Source organism: Zonotrichia albicollis, chromosome 4, assembly GCF_047830755.1.
Source record: "Zonotrichia albicollis isolate bZonAlb1 chromosome 4, bZonAlb1.hap1, whole genome shotgun sequence".
NCBI classification, from domain to species: Eukaryota; Metazoa; Chordata; class Aves; order Passeriformes; family Passerellidae; genus Zonotrichia; species Zonotrichia albicollis.
The window spans coordinates 72,023,015-72,042,961 of record NC_133822.1 but is presented as its reverse complement, the minus strand read 5'-3'; the positions used below and the strand labels follow the sequence as shown (position 1 = coordinate 72,042,961).

The following is a 19,947-nucleotide window of genomic DNA, read 5'->3' as shown; positions in this document are numbered from 1 at the left end:
AGTTAAAATTACAAATGAAACTAAGAATTTGCTTACTGTCTCACCTGTAGCATTGTGCTGCTTTGACATTTTGACTGTTACAGGTAAAGCACTCGAAAAGCACATGAAGAAAGAGGAAAAAAGTACTCCAGCAGATTATTTCCAGTCACTGCAGAACTGAATTATTTTTGAAGTGGTGATTGACTGATGGAAGTCTCTGTACTTTCCTGAGTGATCCAGAAATAAATCAATTAAACAACTCCATTTTGTCTTTCCCCCTGCTTTTTATTTAGGCCATCATATCAAAGATAGTATTTCAGCAAGCATTGAAACACTTCAGCATTGGAGACCTTGATGTTCAGACGCTGATCATTCCATAGTTTATTCCAGTCCATAAAAGTGTGAGTAACAGGGAATTCCTTGACAGATTTTTCCCTCATATATCCTCTGACAAAATCTGAATGTTTTCCAGAATGCCAATACAAAACTTGTTGTCCTCGGCTTTCACAAGTTTCGTAAAACCTGTGGCAAACTGCCTTTGGTCTGTCACATTTAGAGTCGCACTCAGGCTTGCTGACAGCTACATGGAAGCTGGCAACTTTGAAGCAGATTGCCTGGAGAAGAATCCGTGTAAAATGAGTGGGAAATGGAGAAAGGGCGAAAATCCAGCCTGATTTCCAAAGGTTGTCCAAACGATTTGAAGGCTGATACTGGTGTGCCTCAAAGCATGAGGCACATGAGAGCCATGAGAGCAACTTCCTCAAAATCCTCTTGCCAGGAGGACAACATGGACAGCTGCACTTGCCCAGGCTGGTTTTGAGGACGCAGCAGTTCCCTGCAGGGAACTGGGAGCTTGGATGGCCTTGCAGCCCTTTGGGGTGGCTTTCCAGCCCTATGGGATGGCCTTCCATCCATTTGAGGTGGCCTCAGCCATTTCAGGTGGTCTCAGCCATTTCAGCTGGCCTCAGCCATTTTACGTGGACTTCCAGCGCTTTGGGTGGTTTCTCACCATTCCCCAACATCCACCATCATGCTGAACCATGGAGTTGGCTGGTTCCCCAAGGCCCAAAGAAGGGGTTTCCCTCAAGCTGTTGCAGTGGGTTGGTAGCACAGTGCTCCTGGTTTTTTTGTGGGAAGATGTTGTGGTGACCTCCTACCTCACCAGCTTGTCACCTCGCAGCAGAGCAGAGGCACCTCGGACAAGCTGGCCAAAGTCCCCACGAGGACACTGGCCCCGCTGGCCACAAAGGCCTGCTCGGCCTCACGCAGCTCCCGCCTTGGCCCGCACCGGCGTGTGGGATATCCTGAGGGTGGGAGATGGCGGATGAGGGCAGAGCCTGGCAGATATTTTGTGCTGGAAGGAAAAGGCCCACAATGGTGTTGGAGCAGGGGCAGGAAGGGGACTGTGCTGGGCACCTGCAGTCTGTGACATCACTGCAGCAACACTGGAAGGATGGAGGGGCGAACGTTCCATGGCACTCCAACAGGACATGGGGGCATGAGGAGCCCACTGCAAGCCCGAGCAAGGGCTGGTAATGGCACTGCTGTGAGGGGGCTGGAGCACAGCCACCATGGATGAGAATAGATATCCTTTTTTTCTGCTGCCTTCTCCTCCTCCTCTCCCCTCCCTGGCCTGTGACAGCTGCCATTGGGTCCCCCTGATGTGTTTCTTTCCCCTCAGGCCTGGAGGTGGCCTGGGCACACAGGAGGGTGGCAGGGATGGCCTGGGGCAACCAGTCCCATCAGCCAGGGCCTGTTGATAAGGTTTGGGTGGGCACAGTGCTGGGGACACTCATTCCTTGGTGTTTCCTGGCATTTCCCACCATTCCCTGCTGCTGCTGAGTCCCCTCAGCCTCCCCACATTTCCCTCCTCTCACTGCACCCCTTTCTGCACCCTGAGCATCCCCTGATCATCTTCACTCCCTCACTTCAGCCCTTCTGGTCACTGCCCTCTAAGTCTCTGAAGACAGAGCAAAAATCTCTTCCTGCACACCTCAGGGCCTGCTGCATTCTCACAGGTCAGAAGATAAAGGTGTTCTAGAGCATGAGAAAAGGAAAGCACAACCTTCTTAGGTTTAAGAAAATGAAACTTCTCCCCCTCATCCCCCCATTAATGGGCAATTTCATGGGCCAGAATATTCCTTAACTTCACGTCTCATACGTGGTTTTGGAGTCTCATTCAGAATGATTTCAAGAATGGGAATATTGATTTAGATGGTTGCGTTAGGCTTCTTGAAAAAATGCAAATAAATTTTGATGAATATCATTTAAAACATATTTTCAAGGTAAGGTGTATGTACATTAAGCAATTAGTAGTTCAGAAGTTCAATTACACACATCATACCTTTGCTGAATTTTTTCAAGTTAAATTTTTGGGAAATGTATTTTGTGCTAGAGTGGTGTGCAAAATCAGCAAAGATTTTTCCTCCTCCAGGTCTTTTGTTTCTGTGTAAAATAGATAACCCAGGGCTTGTATTTGACTCACAATCATTTAGATTGGAAAATGCCTCTAAGATCACTGAGTCCAACCATTAATACATTGAAAAGTCCACCTCTAAACCTTGTCCCTAAACACCACATCTACAGGTCTCTTAAATACTTTCAAGGAATGGTGACTCAGACACTTTCCTGGACAGCCTCTTCCAATGCTTGACAAAACTTTCAGTGAAGAAATTTTTCCTACTGGCCAGTGTAAACCATCTCTGGCACGACTTGAGTCCACTTCTGCTTGTCCTACTTCTTGGTACTCAGAGAAGAGACTGACATCCCCATAGCTCTGTCTTTCCACCACAACAGATTATGTCGGATGGAACACACTTCGATTTTTATTCCCAGGTTTTTTGTAACATGATCACACTTGAGAAAACTTGAAGCATTCTTGTTTCATCCTATTCAGCTTTTTCTGGATCAAGCTAATGAACCCTGATGTGCCAGGGCAGAGCCATGAGAGCAACTTCCTCAAAATCCTCTTGCCAGGAGGACAACGTGGACTTGTCAGAGCTGCTCAGGCTTTAGATCCAGCACACATTCATTCTGTTCTTCACTACATCTCTCCTGGAGTATTTAAGAAGTGTACCTGAATGGATGGGAATTGCACTCCAAGGAAAGGATTTGGCCTTGAGATCTGGAAGTGTTTAAGAGATTTCCATGAAGGTTACACCATCCTGCTAGAAACCAGTCTTAAAAAGTTAATTTTGTGTAGGCAAACTACTGCCAAGCAGATCTTGTGCCACTGTTACTGTCATATTTTCTGAAAAATCCCTTCGCCAGGATTTTTTCTCCTGAGAAGCTGAGAAGCTTCAGAGAATTGTGTGATTTCCTCTCCTGTTTTGCTGCTTTGGAATGATGTATGGAGATTGTTTATCCAACATGTGAATTGTTTTTACTTAATGACCAACTATGATCTAGCTGTGTCAGGACTCTAGTAGCAGTCACAAGTTCTTAATTAGTATTTTGTTAAGCTTTTTCTTTCGATTTTTTTCTCTATTCTTAGTACAGTTTTAGTATAGTATTTAATATCATATCATATCATAAAATAATAAAATATCCTTCTAAGAACATGGAGTCAATTTCTCAATTCCTCCTTTGTCCTGGGGACCCAACAAATACCACATCCCCGTGAGCAAATACTAGAAAACTGTGTGCCTTGGCACATACTGGGTATACATGTTCTTATTGTAATGACTCAAAAGATGTAAGATTTTCCTTTTACCTCATTTTTGTCCCCCAAAACAGCTGTCTGGTAATGCTGTTTCCCTAAGGGAATGAAAACAAGTGTGTGTATATATAGAAATGCATATTTGTTTATTTATTTATTTATTTACACATTTATATACATGATTCTTTTAAGAATGTTGTAACCAGCTGGCTGATTCTGTCCTGATTTGGCAGAGGAGAATAGACTATGGCAAGTCAGAGACTTTTAAGTCATAAGAAGGAAGGTGCTAAGTTTTCCTCACCCTGTCTTCCCCTCTCATTGTTGTCAAGCCAAGGTAGAACCAGCAGCATGAGCTCAACCCTGGCTGGAGAGGCTTCCTGTGGTTTTTGAACTTGCAAGGAGATATTTGCCAACCTGAAGAAGCTCTTGAGAATTTAAAAATATTTCTCACTGCTTCCTCTATCTTCCCCCTACTTTGGTTTCTGGCAGGAGTTTGAGAGTGATCAGCTGTGGGTAGAGAAAAGAAGAATTATTTGAGGGAAGTGACCTGCAAAGAACAAGTCTGATCTAGTTGTGTTTAATAACCTATTATACCCAATAGCCTGATCTAGTTATTTATTGCAGTACTGATAGGTGTTCTTTGCTATCTGGGAAAGATTTATAGGTGTCCAGTAGTTTGGGGGGCTCAAATATTTAATCAGTGTAATAACATGTAAAAATTCAAAGCATTCTGGAAGGGGATCTTGCCCACCAGCAGTTAATCTAATGGTTACACATAGCAAAATACATTTTATAGAAAACCAATTTAAAGGAATAATCTGCTTTTCTTTCTTGTCTCTTCTCTTTGAGTTTGTTTTACTGCAATACTCTTTTGAGCAATATGAACATTAAGGTTTTAAGGAATAATAAATTTTCATATAATTTCTCTCAAGACTCTTTGTCTCTTCTTTTTCTGAACAGCAAAGATTTGATGTGCACTAATAAAAATATGAATGACAAAAATCTACCCCCAAAATTGTAAGAATATCTTTTTATAGTGACATGATTTTTATCACTTTAATTTTTAGAGCTCTCTTATGTAGTATTATTGCCTGTATTTCATCAAAAGGCAACTAAAATAGAAACTTTAATTTTTTTGCCCAGCTTCTCTTTGTGCCAGCAACTAAGTGAACATCTTCCAAGTCCTGATAGACTGTTTATTTCCAAAATAAGTTGGTATTCTCTTTTCCTGCTTAATGGTCATGAACAAATTTGCTGTATTGTTAAGAACATTAAAAATTGGATTGAAGATATCAACCTTAGCTGGGGAATTTTTCAGCAATGCTGAAATGTGAATAATTAGCATTTGTACAAAAACATTTTCTTGCTAGTGACTTCTGTTAAAAATCATTATTATTCTCTTTCACAAACTCAAAGCAAATACTGAAGTACTGATTTGTAGGATGTTTTCACTAGAACTCATGAAATTAATTTTCTACTTGTTTTAGTTATCTAATATATTTTTAATCCTATTGTTGTACTTATTCAGAAGTACAGTAAGAACTGTATGAGTAGGAAGGAACTGTCAGTGGATCATTAAATTTTAGATTTTATGCTATGGCTTCAAAACCAATCTAATTGAGCAGTAATCCCAAATCTTGATCAATGAGCAGCCAGAGCTCAAGTAAGCAATTTCCTGTTTATAGACACTTTGGTGGAAGCCAACCCAGCCATTGTAAGTGCCATGGTTTGGATGCTGGAACTTGGCCTCTTTGGCACTTTCTGTTTAAGGAGCCAAGTTTAAGTACAGTGATGATCACTGAGGCAGTAGATTGTCCTATTTTTTTTATTTTTGTGAGCAATTTTGTCAGCAGATTTCTCTTAATTTGGCAACTTGTAAGAATATTTCAGGCTAAAATGTTACAAACATTTATATTTTGTATGCAGGTACTTATTTTGAGTAGAAGATTTTAAATGAAAATTTGAATTGTTAAACCTGAGAAAACCACAAAAGGCAGAAATTGTAAAAAATATAATTCTGTTCAAATTCTTTTGCCCTTTTAACTTTTCTTTTGGCTTTTACACTGAAACACTGAAATTAATTACTATGCTAACATTTTTTAAGCTCTATGAAAACAAGCTTAAATTGAAGAATTCTGAAAGTGTGGATAATTAACCTAAGTTAAACATTCTGGCTTGTTAAGAACAGAACATGATGTCATAGGTTATTATAAAATATCATCTTCAATTTTTATTAGTGTTTCTTCTTTGAAGTGTTAAAAGACTTGTCTCTTGATAATTTGGACATCCTTATGTCATTTTTAAGATTACTGGTTGATGTTTTTGTATGCAAATTTTACTGACAGTATTTACAATATGATGTCAATAGCTGTTGGAGAGGTATTATACTAAATATATTTTCCACTTGATAAGTTTTATGCTGCACATTTGTTTTAATGACTAACATTTTAGAGATTTTCTACAATATATTTTAATATTAAAATGCATTAAATCTAAATTTATTGTACTTATTTAGATGCTAATTATGTCATATGGTCCATTTTACTTTATATAAAATATTTGTAGCACACAAAGCATAATCTAAAAGTTGAACAATGTGATCTGATTGTAGCCACTGTTGGATTCTTCTATGATTCTTACTCCTATGGTCAGTTATAAAAAAATGTTTGGTGCATAACTTAGGATATATGAATGTTGTTTTATTGATTTTTTTTAAAAAAATCTTTTGGTTGCTTCTTTCCTCAGAAAACGATTGACAAACACTCAGGAGATATAATTAGCATGGACGACTTCAGAGCAATTTATCGAGCTCTTGTACACAGACCTGAATTTGAAGAACTATTCAAGGCTTACTCAATAGATGGCAACATTCTACCTGATGGCCAGCTCCTGAAATTTCTTGCAAAAGAGCAATTTCAAACTGAAGCTAATGAAACAACTGTCTTAGAAATTATTCTGAAGTATGAACCCATTGATGAAGGTATGCACAGTTAAATTATTTGATATCTAGCTCGGATTTATTGTGCTTCTCTCAATGACTTGGTTTTGCAAAACCTCATCTCTTTATTTATTTGAAAACATGTCTTTTCATCTATTAATTATTTTTCTTCCTTTGTTTTAATTAATTTTCATGGTGCCTTTCTTTCTCTGCTCTCTCCTTTTTTCTGTCATTTTTAATCTTTTCTTTCTAGTCCTTCTATAAACTCTGTCCTTCAACTCATTACAGACCATTTCCAATTTGTTTTTCTTAAAGTTCTTATCTGCCATTTTTCTTGTCTGCTCGTTACTCTCTCTTCTCTCCCTTGAGTCATTTAGTGATAATGCAAGGCTTCAGACAAGGCTTTGATGTCCCTCTGACTCCCTTGCAGAAGCCCTGTGTAAGATTTTCAGAGGTGCCTGGTCACCCTTTCTGATTCCCTAGAACTCTGAGATGAGGAGAGGTTCATAAATCTCTGACATGTCCTTCACCTATTTCAAGGCGGCCCAAGTTGAAGTGTAACACTTCTGCTGAGTTTCACTGATTTCAACTTGTGGCAAATTTTACCACTGAGCTATGAAAAGGATATAGCTGCATTTTGTTGGAAGCTGTTATTTTATTCAGTGGAATGTGTTTAATTCTTTCATTTCCTTGGTTCCCAGCCTTTGAAAATAGGTGGAATTGATAACTGGTTAGGAAAAGCAAACCCAAGGAGAAAATATTTATTCTGGGATGAAAAACCCAGGTTTTCTATGCTGACCTGGTGTGGAAGAAGAAAATGGAAAATGCCACTTTTTCAATGAGAAACAGAAGAACATTGGGTATTTCATTAAGAGGCACTTACTGTCCACTAATAGCAGCAAAACACATGACTCCTTATGCCCTTATTCTTTGAGGTTGCTTTTCAAATTTGACTGTACTTTATTGAACATATTCTACTGTTTCAGAGGAAGTAATGTTTACTAATTGTACAAGTTACCAGTTTGGAAGTTCCTTTTATTGTGTTTCACTTGTTTTGATGGGAAAGTTAAGAGCTATAACGCAGTTAAAGAATGAAAAATCTTCATGCTATTGGCAAAGACCTTTGCAAATATCAACTGATGTTTCTATAGGTTCAGTTTGATGTCTGGTTTAAATTTCAGATGCTGAGCCAAATTCTTGTTTGTTTCTTCACCTGTGATAAATTTGTTTGTCTCATAATTGGAAATAATGCTGAACAAAATAATCTCTGTATTGTTCATGCATCTTTGAGTGAATTCAAACTCCCACTCAGACATATTTATTGAAAAATTCCAGTTATGATTGACGTGGGAGATGATTCATATGGTATTGTGATAGACCATTTTGTGCAACTGTCATTCTGAATTTGCTGCAGAACGTTCTTCATCAGGATGATCTGTTGGACTCATCTGTCACCCTTGCCCTCTGCTTTACAGAGAGGGAAAAGGGCAGGCTTTGACACTTGATTGACAGGTTTGCTAATAGTAATGACCATTCTCTCATCAATATGATAGCACTGGTATGTCAAGATTAAAACAATTAAGATGAAAGCAATGACTACATTTTACATATAAATTAAATAAATCCATTTACAGCATTTAGTGCATCCCTAACATTTGTGCAGAGACATTTCCAAATATATTGGGCCAGATAACTCTGAATTTACTCTCTGTGGGTACTATAGCTACTTCAGGAAGGAATTACTCTTTCATTTTTATTATACAATTTAAATGCCTAATGTCAAAATGCTACGCCAACAGATTTTTTCATGTGTATGCTAAAAGCTTGCATTTTTGGCAGAAAGAGCCGTTTCTATGGAATTGATCACAAAATATGAATATGTGATTCACACCTGACATTTATGTCTTACTAACACCCAAATTTCAGTTTTGTTCTTCCCAAACATCCCATTATCTGCCCATTCTACTATTAGCTTTGAATAGAAGCCTTGACTCATTAAATGAGATTAAAGAAAAAATGCCAACTAAATGCATTTTTTAGCTTGGTATATATGTCTTTTTTTAAAAAAATACTTCTCATTTACATGGATAGGATTAGAGGCAGAGTGAGGATAAGAAGGTGCATCCCATTATTGTTTATAATGTACTGCCACTCAAAGACTCTACTCCTGCCTATTTTACTGCTAGGCAATACAAAAACAGGGCGAAAATGCAATCCTGTCTTAAAAAACAGCTTGCTTTGTAAATAACAATATAAGCCTGGTGCATCTGTCAGATAAGGACTTCGAGTAATCCAGAATGTGTTTGTGAAGCAAAATACCATTTTCAGTTTATTCTAGTATACACAGTCGTGAAGGTTTTTTGGGGCTTTTTTGAGCATGTGTGAGAGAGACAGAGCAGGATGTAGAGCAGAAATTTGCAGAAGAGAACATTTGATCCCATTGGCCAATGTAAATCAAATTTAATAAAGCAGATATCTCTGTCAAAGTCCTACAGATTTCATAAAAAAATCATGTGAAGCAAGAAAGATGACTTCAAAATCTCAACAAAGACAATGGCTGTGGCTGGATTTGTGAGACACAATAGTTCAGATGGATGAAAGGGTGTGTAAATACCCAGTCTCAGGGAAAATTTTCAAAAGAAGGTGATTATGAGATAAAAGCCCTTAGGAAACTGAACTGAACTGTTCAGATAGATACTTTATTCCAGTATGCACCAGTTATAGGTGTAAGTAAGGTAGAAAAAAGCTTCCCTAGAATGTAAACTCAGAGTAGAAAAGGAATAACCGTATTTTTACTTTAAGGAATAACTGTATTTTTACTTTAGTCAGAGAAATACTTCTCTCTTTACTACTCCCTTAGAGCATGAATGTTTCATTCTGATGTAAAGTAGTCAAATTTCACAGTATGAAATTCCATCTGATGATGTTTCTGCCTGACTTTTAACAATGATTGAAAGCTTCCTCCTTCTAGTACAACAGAGGAACACCCTGGTCTCTGCAAGTATTTCCCATGAATTGCCCCCTAAAATTCCCAGTAAATATATCTGTACCCGCTTCACTCTCTCTAGGAGCTGAGTAACACAGACATTTGATCACTAATTCAGCTCTTAGGAAACAAAGAGCACACACGTACACTTAAACCCATGGGAAACACCTTTCTCCCATTAAATTAAATTAATTTAATGAGCTGGGTTAAATTCAGCTCAGGCTCTTCTCTCCCAAGCCTCTACTTCAGTCCAGAAGGGCTGCAGATTGTATTCAGTCCCTCCACTGTTGTTTTTTTTGGGTTTGGATTGAAGGCACTTGAGATGGTAGTTTATATTTGGATTCAGGTGTTTAATATTTTTATTGGTAAAACAGTCTTATTTTTGTGGGTTTGGCAGGTTTTTATTAGAAGGCACAAAATGTCTTACAATCTTTTGTTACAAGGTCTTTTAAGACTAAACTATTCAATTAAGAGCTGACACCTGGATTATTTTCTTTTTTAACTCAATAACTGATCCCACAGAGCCCCCAGTGTGGACTTTTCTGCGCAATTACAAAATGCCACTTAAACTCATAAAGAAGAAGGAAGAAGAAGCATGAAGAAGAAATTCAGGATGACACCCTGTGTCTTTCATTTTGCTTTTATTCACAACATACTAAACATTTTAAAACCTCAATTTCTCACCAAGTGATACACCTACACTACTCTCTATGTTCCACTCCAGGAGGAAACAGGTCTTGGAGGCGGCTCTGGCCAGTGCAGAATGATTTCTTGTTTTCTCTGCTTCAGTGTGGGTACCCCACAGGCCTTCAGGCAGCAAATATCTTATGAAAGTTTCCAATTTTTTCTTTCCAAAGAGGAAGAAAAATACTTTCAAAGAAGTTCCAAGATAAATAAGAATGCAGAATGTAATAAACACTGAAAATAATGTATAATGTAATCAGAGTCTTTCAAATACTCAGGTTATATCCATAATTCCTCTCTGATGTGACAGTATTTGTATATATGGCAGAGCTGGAGTTTGCCTTAACAGGAGGAATGAGAAAAATATTTTTACTTAAATCAGATTAAAAAAAAACCCCAAACAATATAAAAGAGTATTGCTAATAAAATGAATTCCACATTGTCCAAAAGAGGAGGGCAAGAAAGAAATCATTGAACTTTGTGAACAGAAAGAGGCAATGAGAAGACAGAAATCTTTTCTTGCCTTCCCTTTCTACAAGGAATGGATATGTGTGTGCACACTGGCTACTGCTAAAAGGTCCTAATGGAGAAAAAGAGTGAGGTTCCTCAGGGGGAGAAATGTAAGGCCTTGATGAAAGTCTTTCACTGTGGAATAGTTATGGAGATGAATTCCCATTTCCTTTAATGGAGAAGCAGAAAATGTCTGTAAATGGTCAGAAAATAGTGTGACTGGGCTATTCCTCAGAAATGTAAGGGCCTGTAATAAGCTCTTTAAAAATACAAAGATTTTTAGTCTGTTGATTGGAGACATGAGCTGAATGTTTTATTGAAGTCCATATTGGCTAACAAAAAATGCTAGATGTTCATTTTTGAGGGATTATGCTCATCAGTACATTTGCATAAACATTAATTTCTCTTGAGAATATTGCAGTTAACTTTTGTCAATGACAAAAACAGCCAGGAAAACATAATAAATAATTCAGAAAGAAAGCAAGACTTTGAAAAGCCAGTATTTTTCACTGATTTAATAAATAAATGCAGTAAAGGTAAGAATTATTAGAAAACAAAAAAATGCTCGTACACACATACAAATAGTTAGTAGCTCTACTTGTAATTACTCAGGGAAATAGACAGACCATGAAAAATAAATTAATCAGAAATGAAATCCAGACAGTTAATGTAATTGATTATAGGCAAAGCGTACAGGATGAGTATATTATGTTTTAAATAACATTTAAAAATTCAAAATTATTTTTAAAGATATAGAAAGTAGAAAATTAATTCAATTGTTACAACTATAGAACAATATAAGACATGCATGGGGATAAACCTAAGTCAAGATATTAAATAGGATACTCTTTTCAAGAATCATCAGTGTGGCAGGAAGTCATCCTGAAAATCTCTTAGTTAAAAGACCAAAGAAATTCCTCTGTAATATTATTAATCTGAGTAAGATCTCAGTCAAAAATATGGATGAAACAGAGTAGGACCTTCTTAAATGATGTAATCAGGTCAGTGAAGACAGGTTGACAAATCCAAGTTCTTAGAAAATTGACTGTAACAAGCTTGGCTAATACAAGTCAAAGGTTACTTTTGAAAATATGGGGCAAATGAATGATGAATTGAAAGACTGGAAAAGATCAAATGTAATATCTATTTTAGAAAGGGAACATCCAAGCAACTAGACACTGTCAGTTACTAGAAAAAAAAATGGAGGAAATAATAAATATGTAAACCCTTCTAAGGTGGTAAAGGTGAGTAGCAGTTTGTCAGGACATTCCATGAAGAAATAGGATCCTGTTTTCTCCTATGAAAGGAAAAAGGAAAATTATCAGAAATCTGAAACAGAAAGATGCCCTGGCTTGGATTTGTTTTTGTGGAAAGCACTGGAATGAGGGAAGTGTGAGAGTAGTTTTCACCAGTGAAAGAGTGTGGAAACAGAGGAGAGGAGTAATATCAAACTGAACAAATATTTTGGACAGCAAGGAAGTTTCAGGGTAAACTTCTGTTTCCTAATTATGGGAAATTTCCTGAAAATAAGATTATTTAGCTGTTGAAATGGTTTTACTGGGTTGTCTGTGGATTCTTGATCAAAGGAAGTGTGGAAGAATAATTTCAGAAAGACTTCTGGTAGGAAAAACAGTGGTGCAGTGAATGTATGTTTGATGTCTGGATGGCCGCCTGTTTTTCTTTATCATTGTAAAACATTGCAAGTTTTCTAGTTCAAAGACCTGTGTAATAGAGAAATAATTATTTTCTGTAAATTCTCATTCAGGTGTAAAACTTTACTCTGTTACACCCCAAAGATTGATAATAGCAATTCTAACTTGTGCATCTGCTACTTACAGTTAAAGTAAGAATTACCAGGGCAGAAAAGGGGGTTTTCCTGCAGATATTTCCAGTCCTCAAGTTTGTATACATTGATTTCTAAGTTATTGTTAGCATCAAATAATCTTGGATTATTTCCTGCTTGTTCACTACCGACTTGCTAGGGTGACAATAAAGTTATTTTAGAGTAAGAACTGGGCAAAATCCCTCACTAATTCAAACTCTGTTTTGAAGCAAAGCTGACTTTTGAGATGATATCATTTGCAAAATGACTGCATTTGAAACAGGACATTGGGAGCAATAGCTGGCAGTGTAATGGCTCTGTTTGCCATTAAACCAGTCAAAAGCAGAACAAATGAGATGACTATCACTGGGATGGACTCAATTAGTTAATTTTGTTTTAAATGCAGTAGTGTAATAAGCTTGATTTGCAATTCATCTGTGTGGGCAGTAATTTTTTTTTTTAAGATGCTATTTTTATTTCAAATATTTCTAAACATGATTTGATCAATATTTATTTGATTTTTTTCCACCCCTGGAGAAGATATTTGGTGCTAGGAGTCATAGTTTCTGCAAGATTATATTGAGAATTTCTTATTGACTTTTAGAGAACAATCCTGGTTCTCTTAAAAGGGAAAAGAAGATTCTCTTATTTCATTGTCTGGCATGTCATGTTACTTTCCAAATTAAATAAAAAATATTTTACTTTATATTTAATCAGGACTACTGAAAACTCTTCTTACTGCTGTCCATAGAAGAATGAACGTGTCAAAACACATTTACTTCCTCTCAGAAGTTTGAGCCACAGCAATTCAGCTCCAGAGTCACATGTATCTGATTTTTGAGTTATTTATACATTTGTTATGAACTTTAAAATTTCAGGAAAGTGTTGTGCTGTATAACCTTCAGCAGTGTTCAGAATTGGCTATTAAAAATTTCAGAAAGGACATAGATACAACCATCAGGGTGGCTTCCTGACAGAGATGTTTTTCCTTTTGTTTTTGTGCAGTGAGGAAGAGAAGGCAGATGTCATTTGAAGGATTTATAAGGTACATGAACTCAGAGGAATGTTCAATATTTAAAAGCCAGCACAGGAGCGTCTATCAAGACATGACCCAGCCCTTGTGTGACTATTTTATTTCATCTTCTCACAACACCTACTTGATAGCTGACCAACTAATGGGACCCAGTCATTTATGGGGATATACCAGGTATTTAGACATTGTTTTTTAATATTTTAAACATTCTTTGGTTTTTTTGAAATGAATACTAAGTCACATACAATCCTACTTGGCAATAAGGGACAAAGCCATCAAAGATACAAGTTGAAAATGTGAGAGTAGTATTTTATTTTATGTGCACACTTTTCAATATATTTGCCAAACCATCTGTTCATAGTCTGGAAACAATTTATTTTTTTCAGTTACATCTCAGAAAGTCAACCTTGCAGCAAATGAAATCTATAGTATGGTATACAGTACATGATTAAATCAGTTTTTAATCTCAACACACCGTGCAAAAATAAATAACTCCCTGAAAGAAAGGTAAAAATCCTGGGCAAGCTCTAATCTGTTCAATATAGAGGATGTGTGTTGGAGTAAATCTGTGTTAAGAACATTTGTGGTCAGTGCATGTGGGCAGTTTAGGAACAACAAAAACCACAAAACGTGGGCATTCAAGCAGCCAGCAGGGGAGGAGCCTGTGCAGTGTGTGACTCCAGGAGGAGGAGGACCAGGATGGCAGGGAAGATGGAAATGCATTGTGTAACAAAGGCAGCACTGAGGGCAGGATATATTAAGAATTAGGAAGAGCTGTGTCTAGAATTCCTATTATTTGTACTGCTTTAGTGAAGAGAAAGCAGTTGGAACCATCATCTATCTGAACTCTTTCTTTTGGTTGCTCTCTTAATGTTCTATAGTGACCTGCAACTATCAGAAACAATACAGAATTATTAACAGTATTTTAAATTCCATTATGTGAATGCTGCATTGCTGAAAGTAATTGCAAAAAGGGTATAGCCCCCTCTCTTTTCCTCTTTATCTATTATTTGTGTGAGGAAAATGCTAAAATCAGCTAGAGGCATATTTGACATATTGTTAATGTGTGAAAAGCAGCGTGTAAAAGACAGATTGGTAATTAAGTGAAAGGGTTTATAAGAAATGTTTCAGTTAGTTGCAAGTCAAATATTAGAAACCTAAGAATTTAAGGGATGCCACTAACGTATTAAAATTAAAGCAGGAAAGTCAAGGTGCCTGAGAAACTTTAGCACTCCCTCATAGAAATGTGGGCTGGGGAGAACTGGCTTATGTAAAGACAAAGTGCAACCTGATTCTCTAAGTGCAATGGATCCTTAAATACAGGCATTCTCAAAATTGCAAGCAAGTTTGGAAGGGTAACACAAAAGACCATTTAAAATATTTATTCTTCTGTTTTAAGTGAAAGTTTGTCTTTATTCCAAAGTTCCTTCACTGAAATCTTTGACCCTCATTTTATGGAATATAATTCTGGTAATCCCATATTCTTTAGTGCTCTAAGAAAGTTTATTACATAACACACCTAGAATAAGCAACAGAAAATATGTGTGTCTCATATATGTACAATTCTGTAGGGTTTATTTTTATTTATGATGAATCTGAGGTGGTTTTCCTGTAATTGATGACTGTACTTGTAAAAAGAAATACATCAACATGTATAAAAAAGTGTGGTATCTTTCTTTTGGCTGTGAAATGATTTCTCTTGTTCTTCTGAAGTGCTCTCTTGAAAGGATGTCGTTGCCTGGAGATTGACTGCTGGGATGGCCACAACAATGAACCTATTGTGTATCATGGTCACACTTTAACAAGCAAAATCCCGTTTCGTTCTGTAATTCATGTGATTGACAAGTATGCATTTATGGTATGTATAGATATATGGCTGCAGAAATAAGTTGGGATGGTGGCTTTGACTAAGCCAGGGACATGGCTCTTATAGATTCTCCAGGGTAAAAAAAAATGAAACAGAGCATGTGGCAATGGGCATTGTTAAAATTAATTACAGAGCAATTGTGCTATGTATTCTTAATGTATTTTAAAAACTTTTAAAGGAATCATAATCATTTTTCCTGATAATGAATATGCACCAAACTTCGTGCAAAGGATTCAGGTGATCTTACTTTTCCTGATAATGAATATGCACCAAACTTCATGCAAAGGATTCAGGTGATCTTACTCAGCTTCTTAGGTGCAATTCTCACCTCAGATCACCTCAGATCCTTCAAACAAGGATTGAATATAAATTTAAGAGCTACTTCAGAATTGGTCTGACATTTTTCTCCCTTTTTATATCTTTTAAAGGCTTTTGTGTCACTTATTCTTCTACTGCTATCAGTCTGTCTTATATCCTATATGTGACTTTATGAAATAGACACAAATTTTAGATAATAGATGAGTCTGAGACTTTGTTTTCCATTTCTTCTCTTTTTATTTTGAATGTTGACCTGATAAATGTTAGCAGCTAGTGATTTTTTTGGTCAGGTGACTCACAGGGCAAGGTTCCTTCTGCCTGTCTCTGGAAAAGCACTGAAATCTGGAGAGTTTTTGGCGCTGTCTCAGGCTTTTGTATAGACTTTTGGCAAAACTCCTGCTCAAAGCAAGTGCTGTATGACTATTAATACAAATCTCAGAATCAGGCCAGCATTATGTGTCTGAATTTATACATCCGTCATCACAAATTTATGTGGATTTTTACACATATGTGTTATTAGCCTTCTCAGTGCTAATGAAAGCTGTGTTTTTTCTCTTCAGTTTTCTCTATACAATTTAATTAATCTCTGATTTTAAAAGTGAAATTAAAACCATGATTTTATTCCACTGTTTTTCAAAACTCATTGGATAAAACTCTCCTATTCTTGCTAATACTCAACATATTGTGCTTAACTCTAATGCAAACTTTATTTCTCAAGCCCAAGTGCCAATGAGATGATAAAATCACAACAGGTAATGGTTGGTACCAGCTGTCCATGCAAGCTGAGCTCTGCTTCTCTTAACAAAAGCTCATGGGACAAAATGTAAAGACAGGAAAAAATAAAATGGTGTTTTCCTTCTTGACAATTTAGGTCCTGCCTGAGCAAAGATCTCATTCAGATTATGGTTTTGGTAACCACCAGTATTGCTGGCAACTTCTGAGACTTATTTATGTGCTTAAATGGATGTGTTTCTTTTGAGTTATAATCTAATTTTTACTCAATTTCCCCTTTTCAACTTTTACCTTCAATTTTTACTCAATTATCTTTGCTTGAGTACTGTGATGAGTAAACTATAGATTGTCTCTAGAGATGTTTATGGTATTATTAAAAATAATAAAAAAATGCATAGCTTGTCTCTGCAAAAGCAATCATTTCTGAACAAGCTTTGGGGAGACTATTAGCTTGAAAAGTAATCCAAAAAATCTGTCATAAACTAAAGCAAAAGACATTTAATCCTGCTTTATGTTGTCAATTTTAATTTTAGAATTAATTTTACCATTTAAAACCAAAATCAAGCCGTTCTTTTTACACCTCTGCCTATGTCCACCTCTGCTTTAGCTTTCTGAAGGTGCATTTTTTTCTTCTTCAGTTGTACTTTCTCTTTTCCACAAATGTGAGCTTTTTTTATTGTCTTACTAACCTGAAACAACTGATCTATATTCTGCATGCTTTGAAAATGAAGGTAAATACAATTGCTGAGGGGACTTTTGCAAGATGTTTTGGAAAAGCAATTATTCTTATTTTTATTTATTAATAATAAAATCCCAAAATTATGTTTCCAGTCATCTCCCTATCCACTTGTACTGTCTTTGGAGAACCACTGCAGCCCTAAACAGCAGGAAGTGATGGCATTCTGCTTGAAAAGTATTCTAGGTGACAAACTTCTTTCTTCACCACTTAATGGTGAGGTAGATATGACACGACTGCCTTCTCCTGAGGTAATAAGTTTTCATTTTTCTCTATAAAAGAAATGGAAAAAATTGTGGGGTTCTTCATTTTTTTTTGTTTTTAATCCTCTGGAACTGAATTTATGGATCACATCTGGTGTCAGAAATAGACTTCCGTTAGTAACAAAAAAATTTAAACAGCAGAAAAAAGCCCCATGGAAAGATGCACATGTTGCTGTATCTGTTATCTGCTGATTTATTTTTTCTTGCTTGAATTGAAGGAAATTCCTGAAATTTAAACTTGTTATTGAAATGGAGACCTGAACCAGCATTTTATTTTGTCAGTAACAGTGATAATGAAGTTTTTCTTGGTGTTCTGCTACTGCAAAGCCATTCTCTTTCTCAGTGTGTTTCTCCCCAAGACAGTGTTCCTCAGCTGGTGGCCTGAGACCCCTGGGATATGAAATCAGAAAAGGCAATTAGATGGGTATAGAAAATTTTATTGCAAACTAAAACAAATAAATTTCCACTGTTCCAGTCTTTGCACATAATTTTCTTTCAAGGACAATTTTTTTAAAAATCTCTTGTAGCACTAATACATGCATATTTACAAAATACTTATTTAGACTTGTCACTGTTGCTAGTGATAGCTATATTTTACACTTTTTTTTTACAGTAGCTAAAAAAAATGCAAATGAAAATGTGGAGAGGAAGCACTGTCATAAGAAAAAAACAACATACAAAAGGTTGTAATTTTCAAAGGATTTGTCAAGGAAAAATATTTTTGAAGCAATCTGTCCAGAAGATGTGTTAAAGTATTACCATATTCTTCTATTTCCATAACAATGTTGTTATAAATTTATTTAATATTCGCATTTATCCGCCTTTTGTTTTTATTGTAGCATTATATTTTTTTACATCATGGTGTCCAATATAATTTTGAAGCCTTAAAAAATGCTTTATCAATTAGGAAAAAATATAAACTATACCAAACAAGAGGGCTTGTTTTAAAGCTTCTCAAAGCATGGCTGGATTCAGTGTAGGAGATGTCCAAAGACCATACACCCTCTGAAGCAAGCACAAAATCAGTGAACATTGAATCACTGAATCACTTAAAAATATTACTGTCTATGATATATGTCTCTTACCATATGGTTACTGTGATATAGGGAATTCATACTTTATATTTCCATAGCTTAGAGTTTTCATGAGTCAGTTTTGCCTGAAAATGGATTGCTGGGTCTATAAGTACGGAAATGCTGACTGGTGAGATTCATTCTCCTGAACTTGCAACATATTAAAGAATTGCCAGACATATTTCCCATCTGTGCCAGGTGTAAGGATTACCTAAATACCACCCCTGTCCTCAGCTGGTTACAAAAGTTTGAATTTAATAAATTATTATCTTGAGAATGAACGTAAATTAGGATCATCTCCATTTCTCCTAAATGTACTTATCAAGCATGTTAGAAAAATCAGTGGGATTTTACCTAGCAATGGAAATATGTAGCTATGACAGAATTTGTAAATTCAGTAGTCAGCTTGACTTTTGGCCGGCATCCTTTTGAAAAACAACTTTTGGTCCATGTTCAAAAGGAGTTTAGTGACATCACATCTTTAAAGCTTGGGACTTTGTGCATTTTCAAGATGGTAAATTTATCGTGATTTTAGAAAGCCAAATTCTGAATTTAGTCTTCAACTGCTTTGCTTAAGCTGTGCAAAGGAGATGTTACAGAATCATAAATGATGAATTTAAAATGCTCTTTGTGGGAAGGATTCTCAGTGTGGAAAAAAAAGCTGTCACCTATATGATTTACTGCTCCACTTTTTTCAAGATGGAGCATGAGCAAGAATAGGGAAAAAGCCAGCTCAGTGCTCTTCAAGATCAGAATTAAATGGTTCTCTTTTGTGTACATGAAGTGGGAAACCATACAGTTTCTCACACCACTTCAGAGAAACATTTCCCTGTTACAGGTTCCTTTTAGGTTTTGGAGGCTTCCATGGAAATTATTTTCTCTTCTCTTATGTGTTCAATCTTCTACTTCCTTCTTTAAGTAGATCTTGAGCTGTACCTTTGTCCACTGAGATGATTTTGTGTGTGTGGAAGGAGGTTAAAATGAGGAACAAACCCACTCAGGTGGTTCCTTGGACCACCTTGCAGTGAGGTCTCCGACCATTGTAATTCAAAGTGAAAATCACATAGAGGGCCAGAAAATATAAGTGGAGGATCACTGAACACTTCTTGTCTCTGCTTTTCCCAACACTTGCTTCATCTGAAAAAACAAACCCCAGAAAATTTCAGGAAGAAATATTTTTTAGTTCTTTGCCCTCAGTCATATATTCACATTTCCAGCTGACTATATTGATATTGTTAATTCCCTGCAATTCCTGTATTCTGTAGGATCTCAACACACAATTCTTCCTCTACATATGGAGGAAAGAGAAGACTTTTGCTCTGTTTCCTTCCTTCCTTCACACATACCT

The 19,947-nt window shown here is 36.4% G+C and overlaps 2 protein-coding genes across 2 annotated transcripts in view; one reads left to right on the top strand and one right to left on the bottom strand.

Moving 5' to 3' along the window:
- Positions 1-281: 281 nt before the first annotated feature.
- Positions 282-1,471, bottom strand: CAPZA3 (capping actin protein of muscle Z-line subunit alpha 3). The gene is given in 5 exon segments (XM_074540244.1): positions 282-397; positions 400-548; positions 550-789; positions 1,137-1,230; positions 1,396-1,471. Coding segments are annotated over 5 exon segments (675 nt in total).
- Positions 1,472-1,514: 43 nt separating this feature from the next.
- PLCZ1 (phospholipase C zeta 1) overlaps positions 1,515-19,947 on the top strand; it is a 46,366-nt gene continuing 27,933 nt past the window's right edge. The window contains exons 1-6 of the mRNA XM_026790346.2: positions 1,515-1,525; positions 2,114-2,264; positions 6,383-6,617; positions 13,583-13,784; positions 15,324-15,468; positions 17,359-17,514. Of these exons, the coding sequence (XP_026646147.2) occupies positions 1,515-1,525; positions 2,114-2,264; positions 6,383-6,617; positions 13,583-13,784; positions 15,324-15,468; positions 17,359-17,514 (900 nt within the window). The remainder of the gene's footprint in view (positions 1,526-2,113; positions 2,265-6,382; positions 6,618-13,582; positions 13,785-15,323; positions 15,469-17,358; positions 17,515-19,947) is intronic.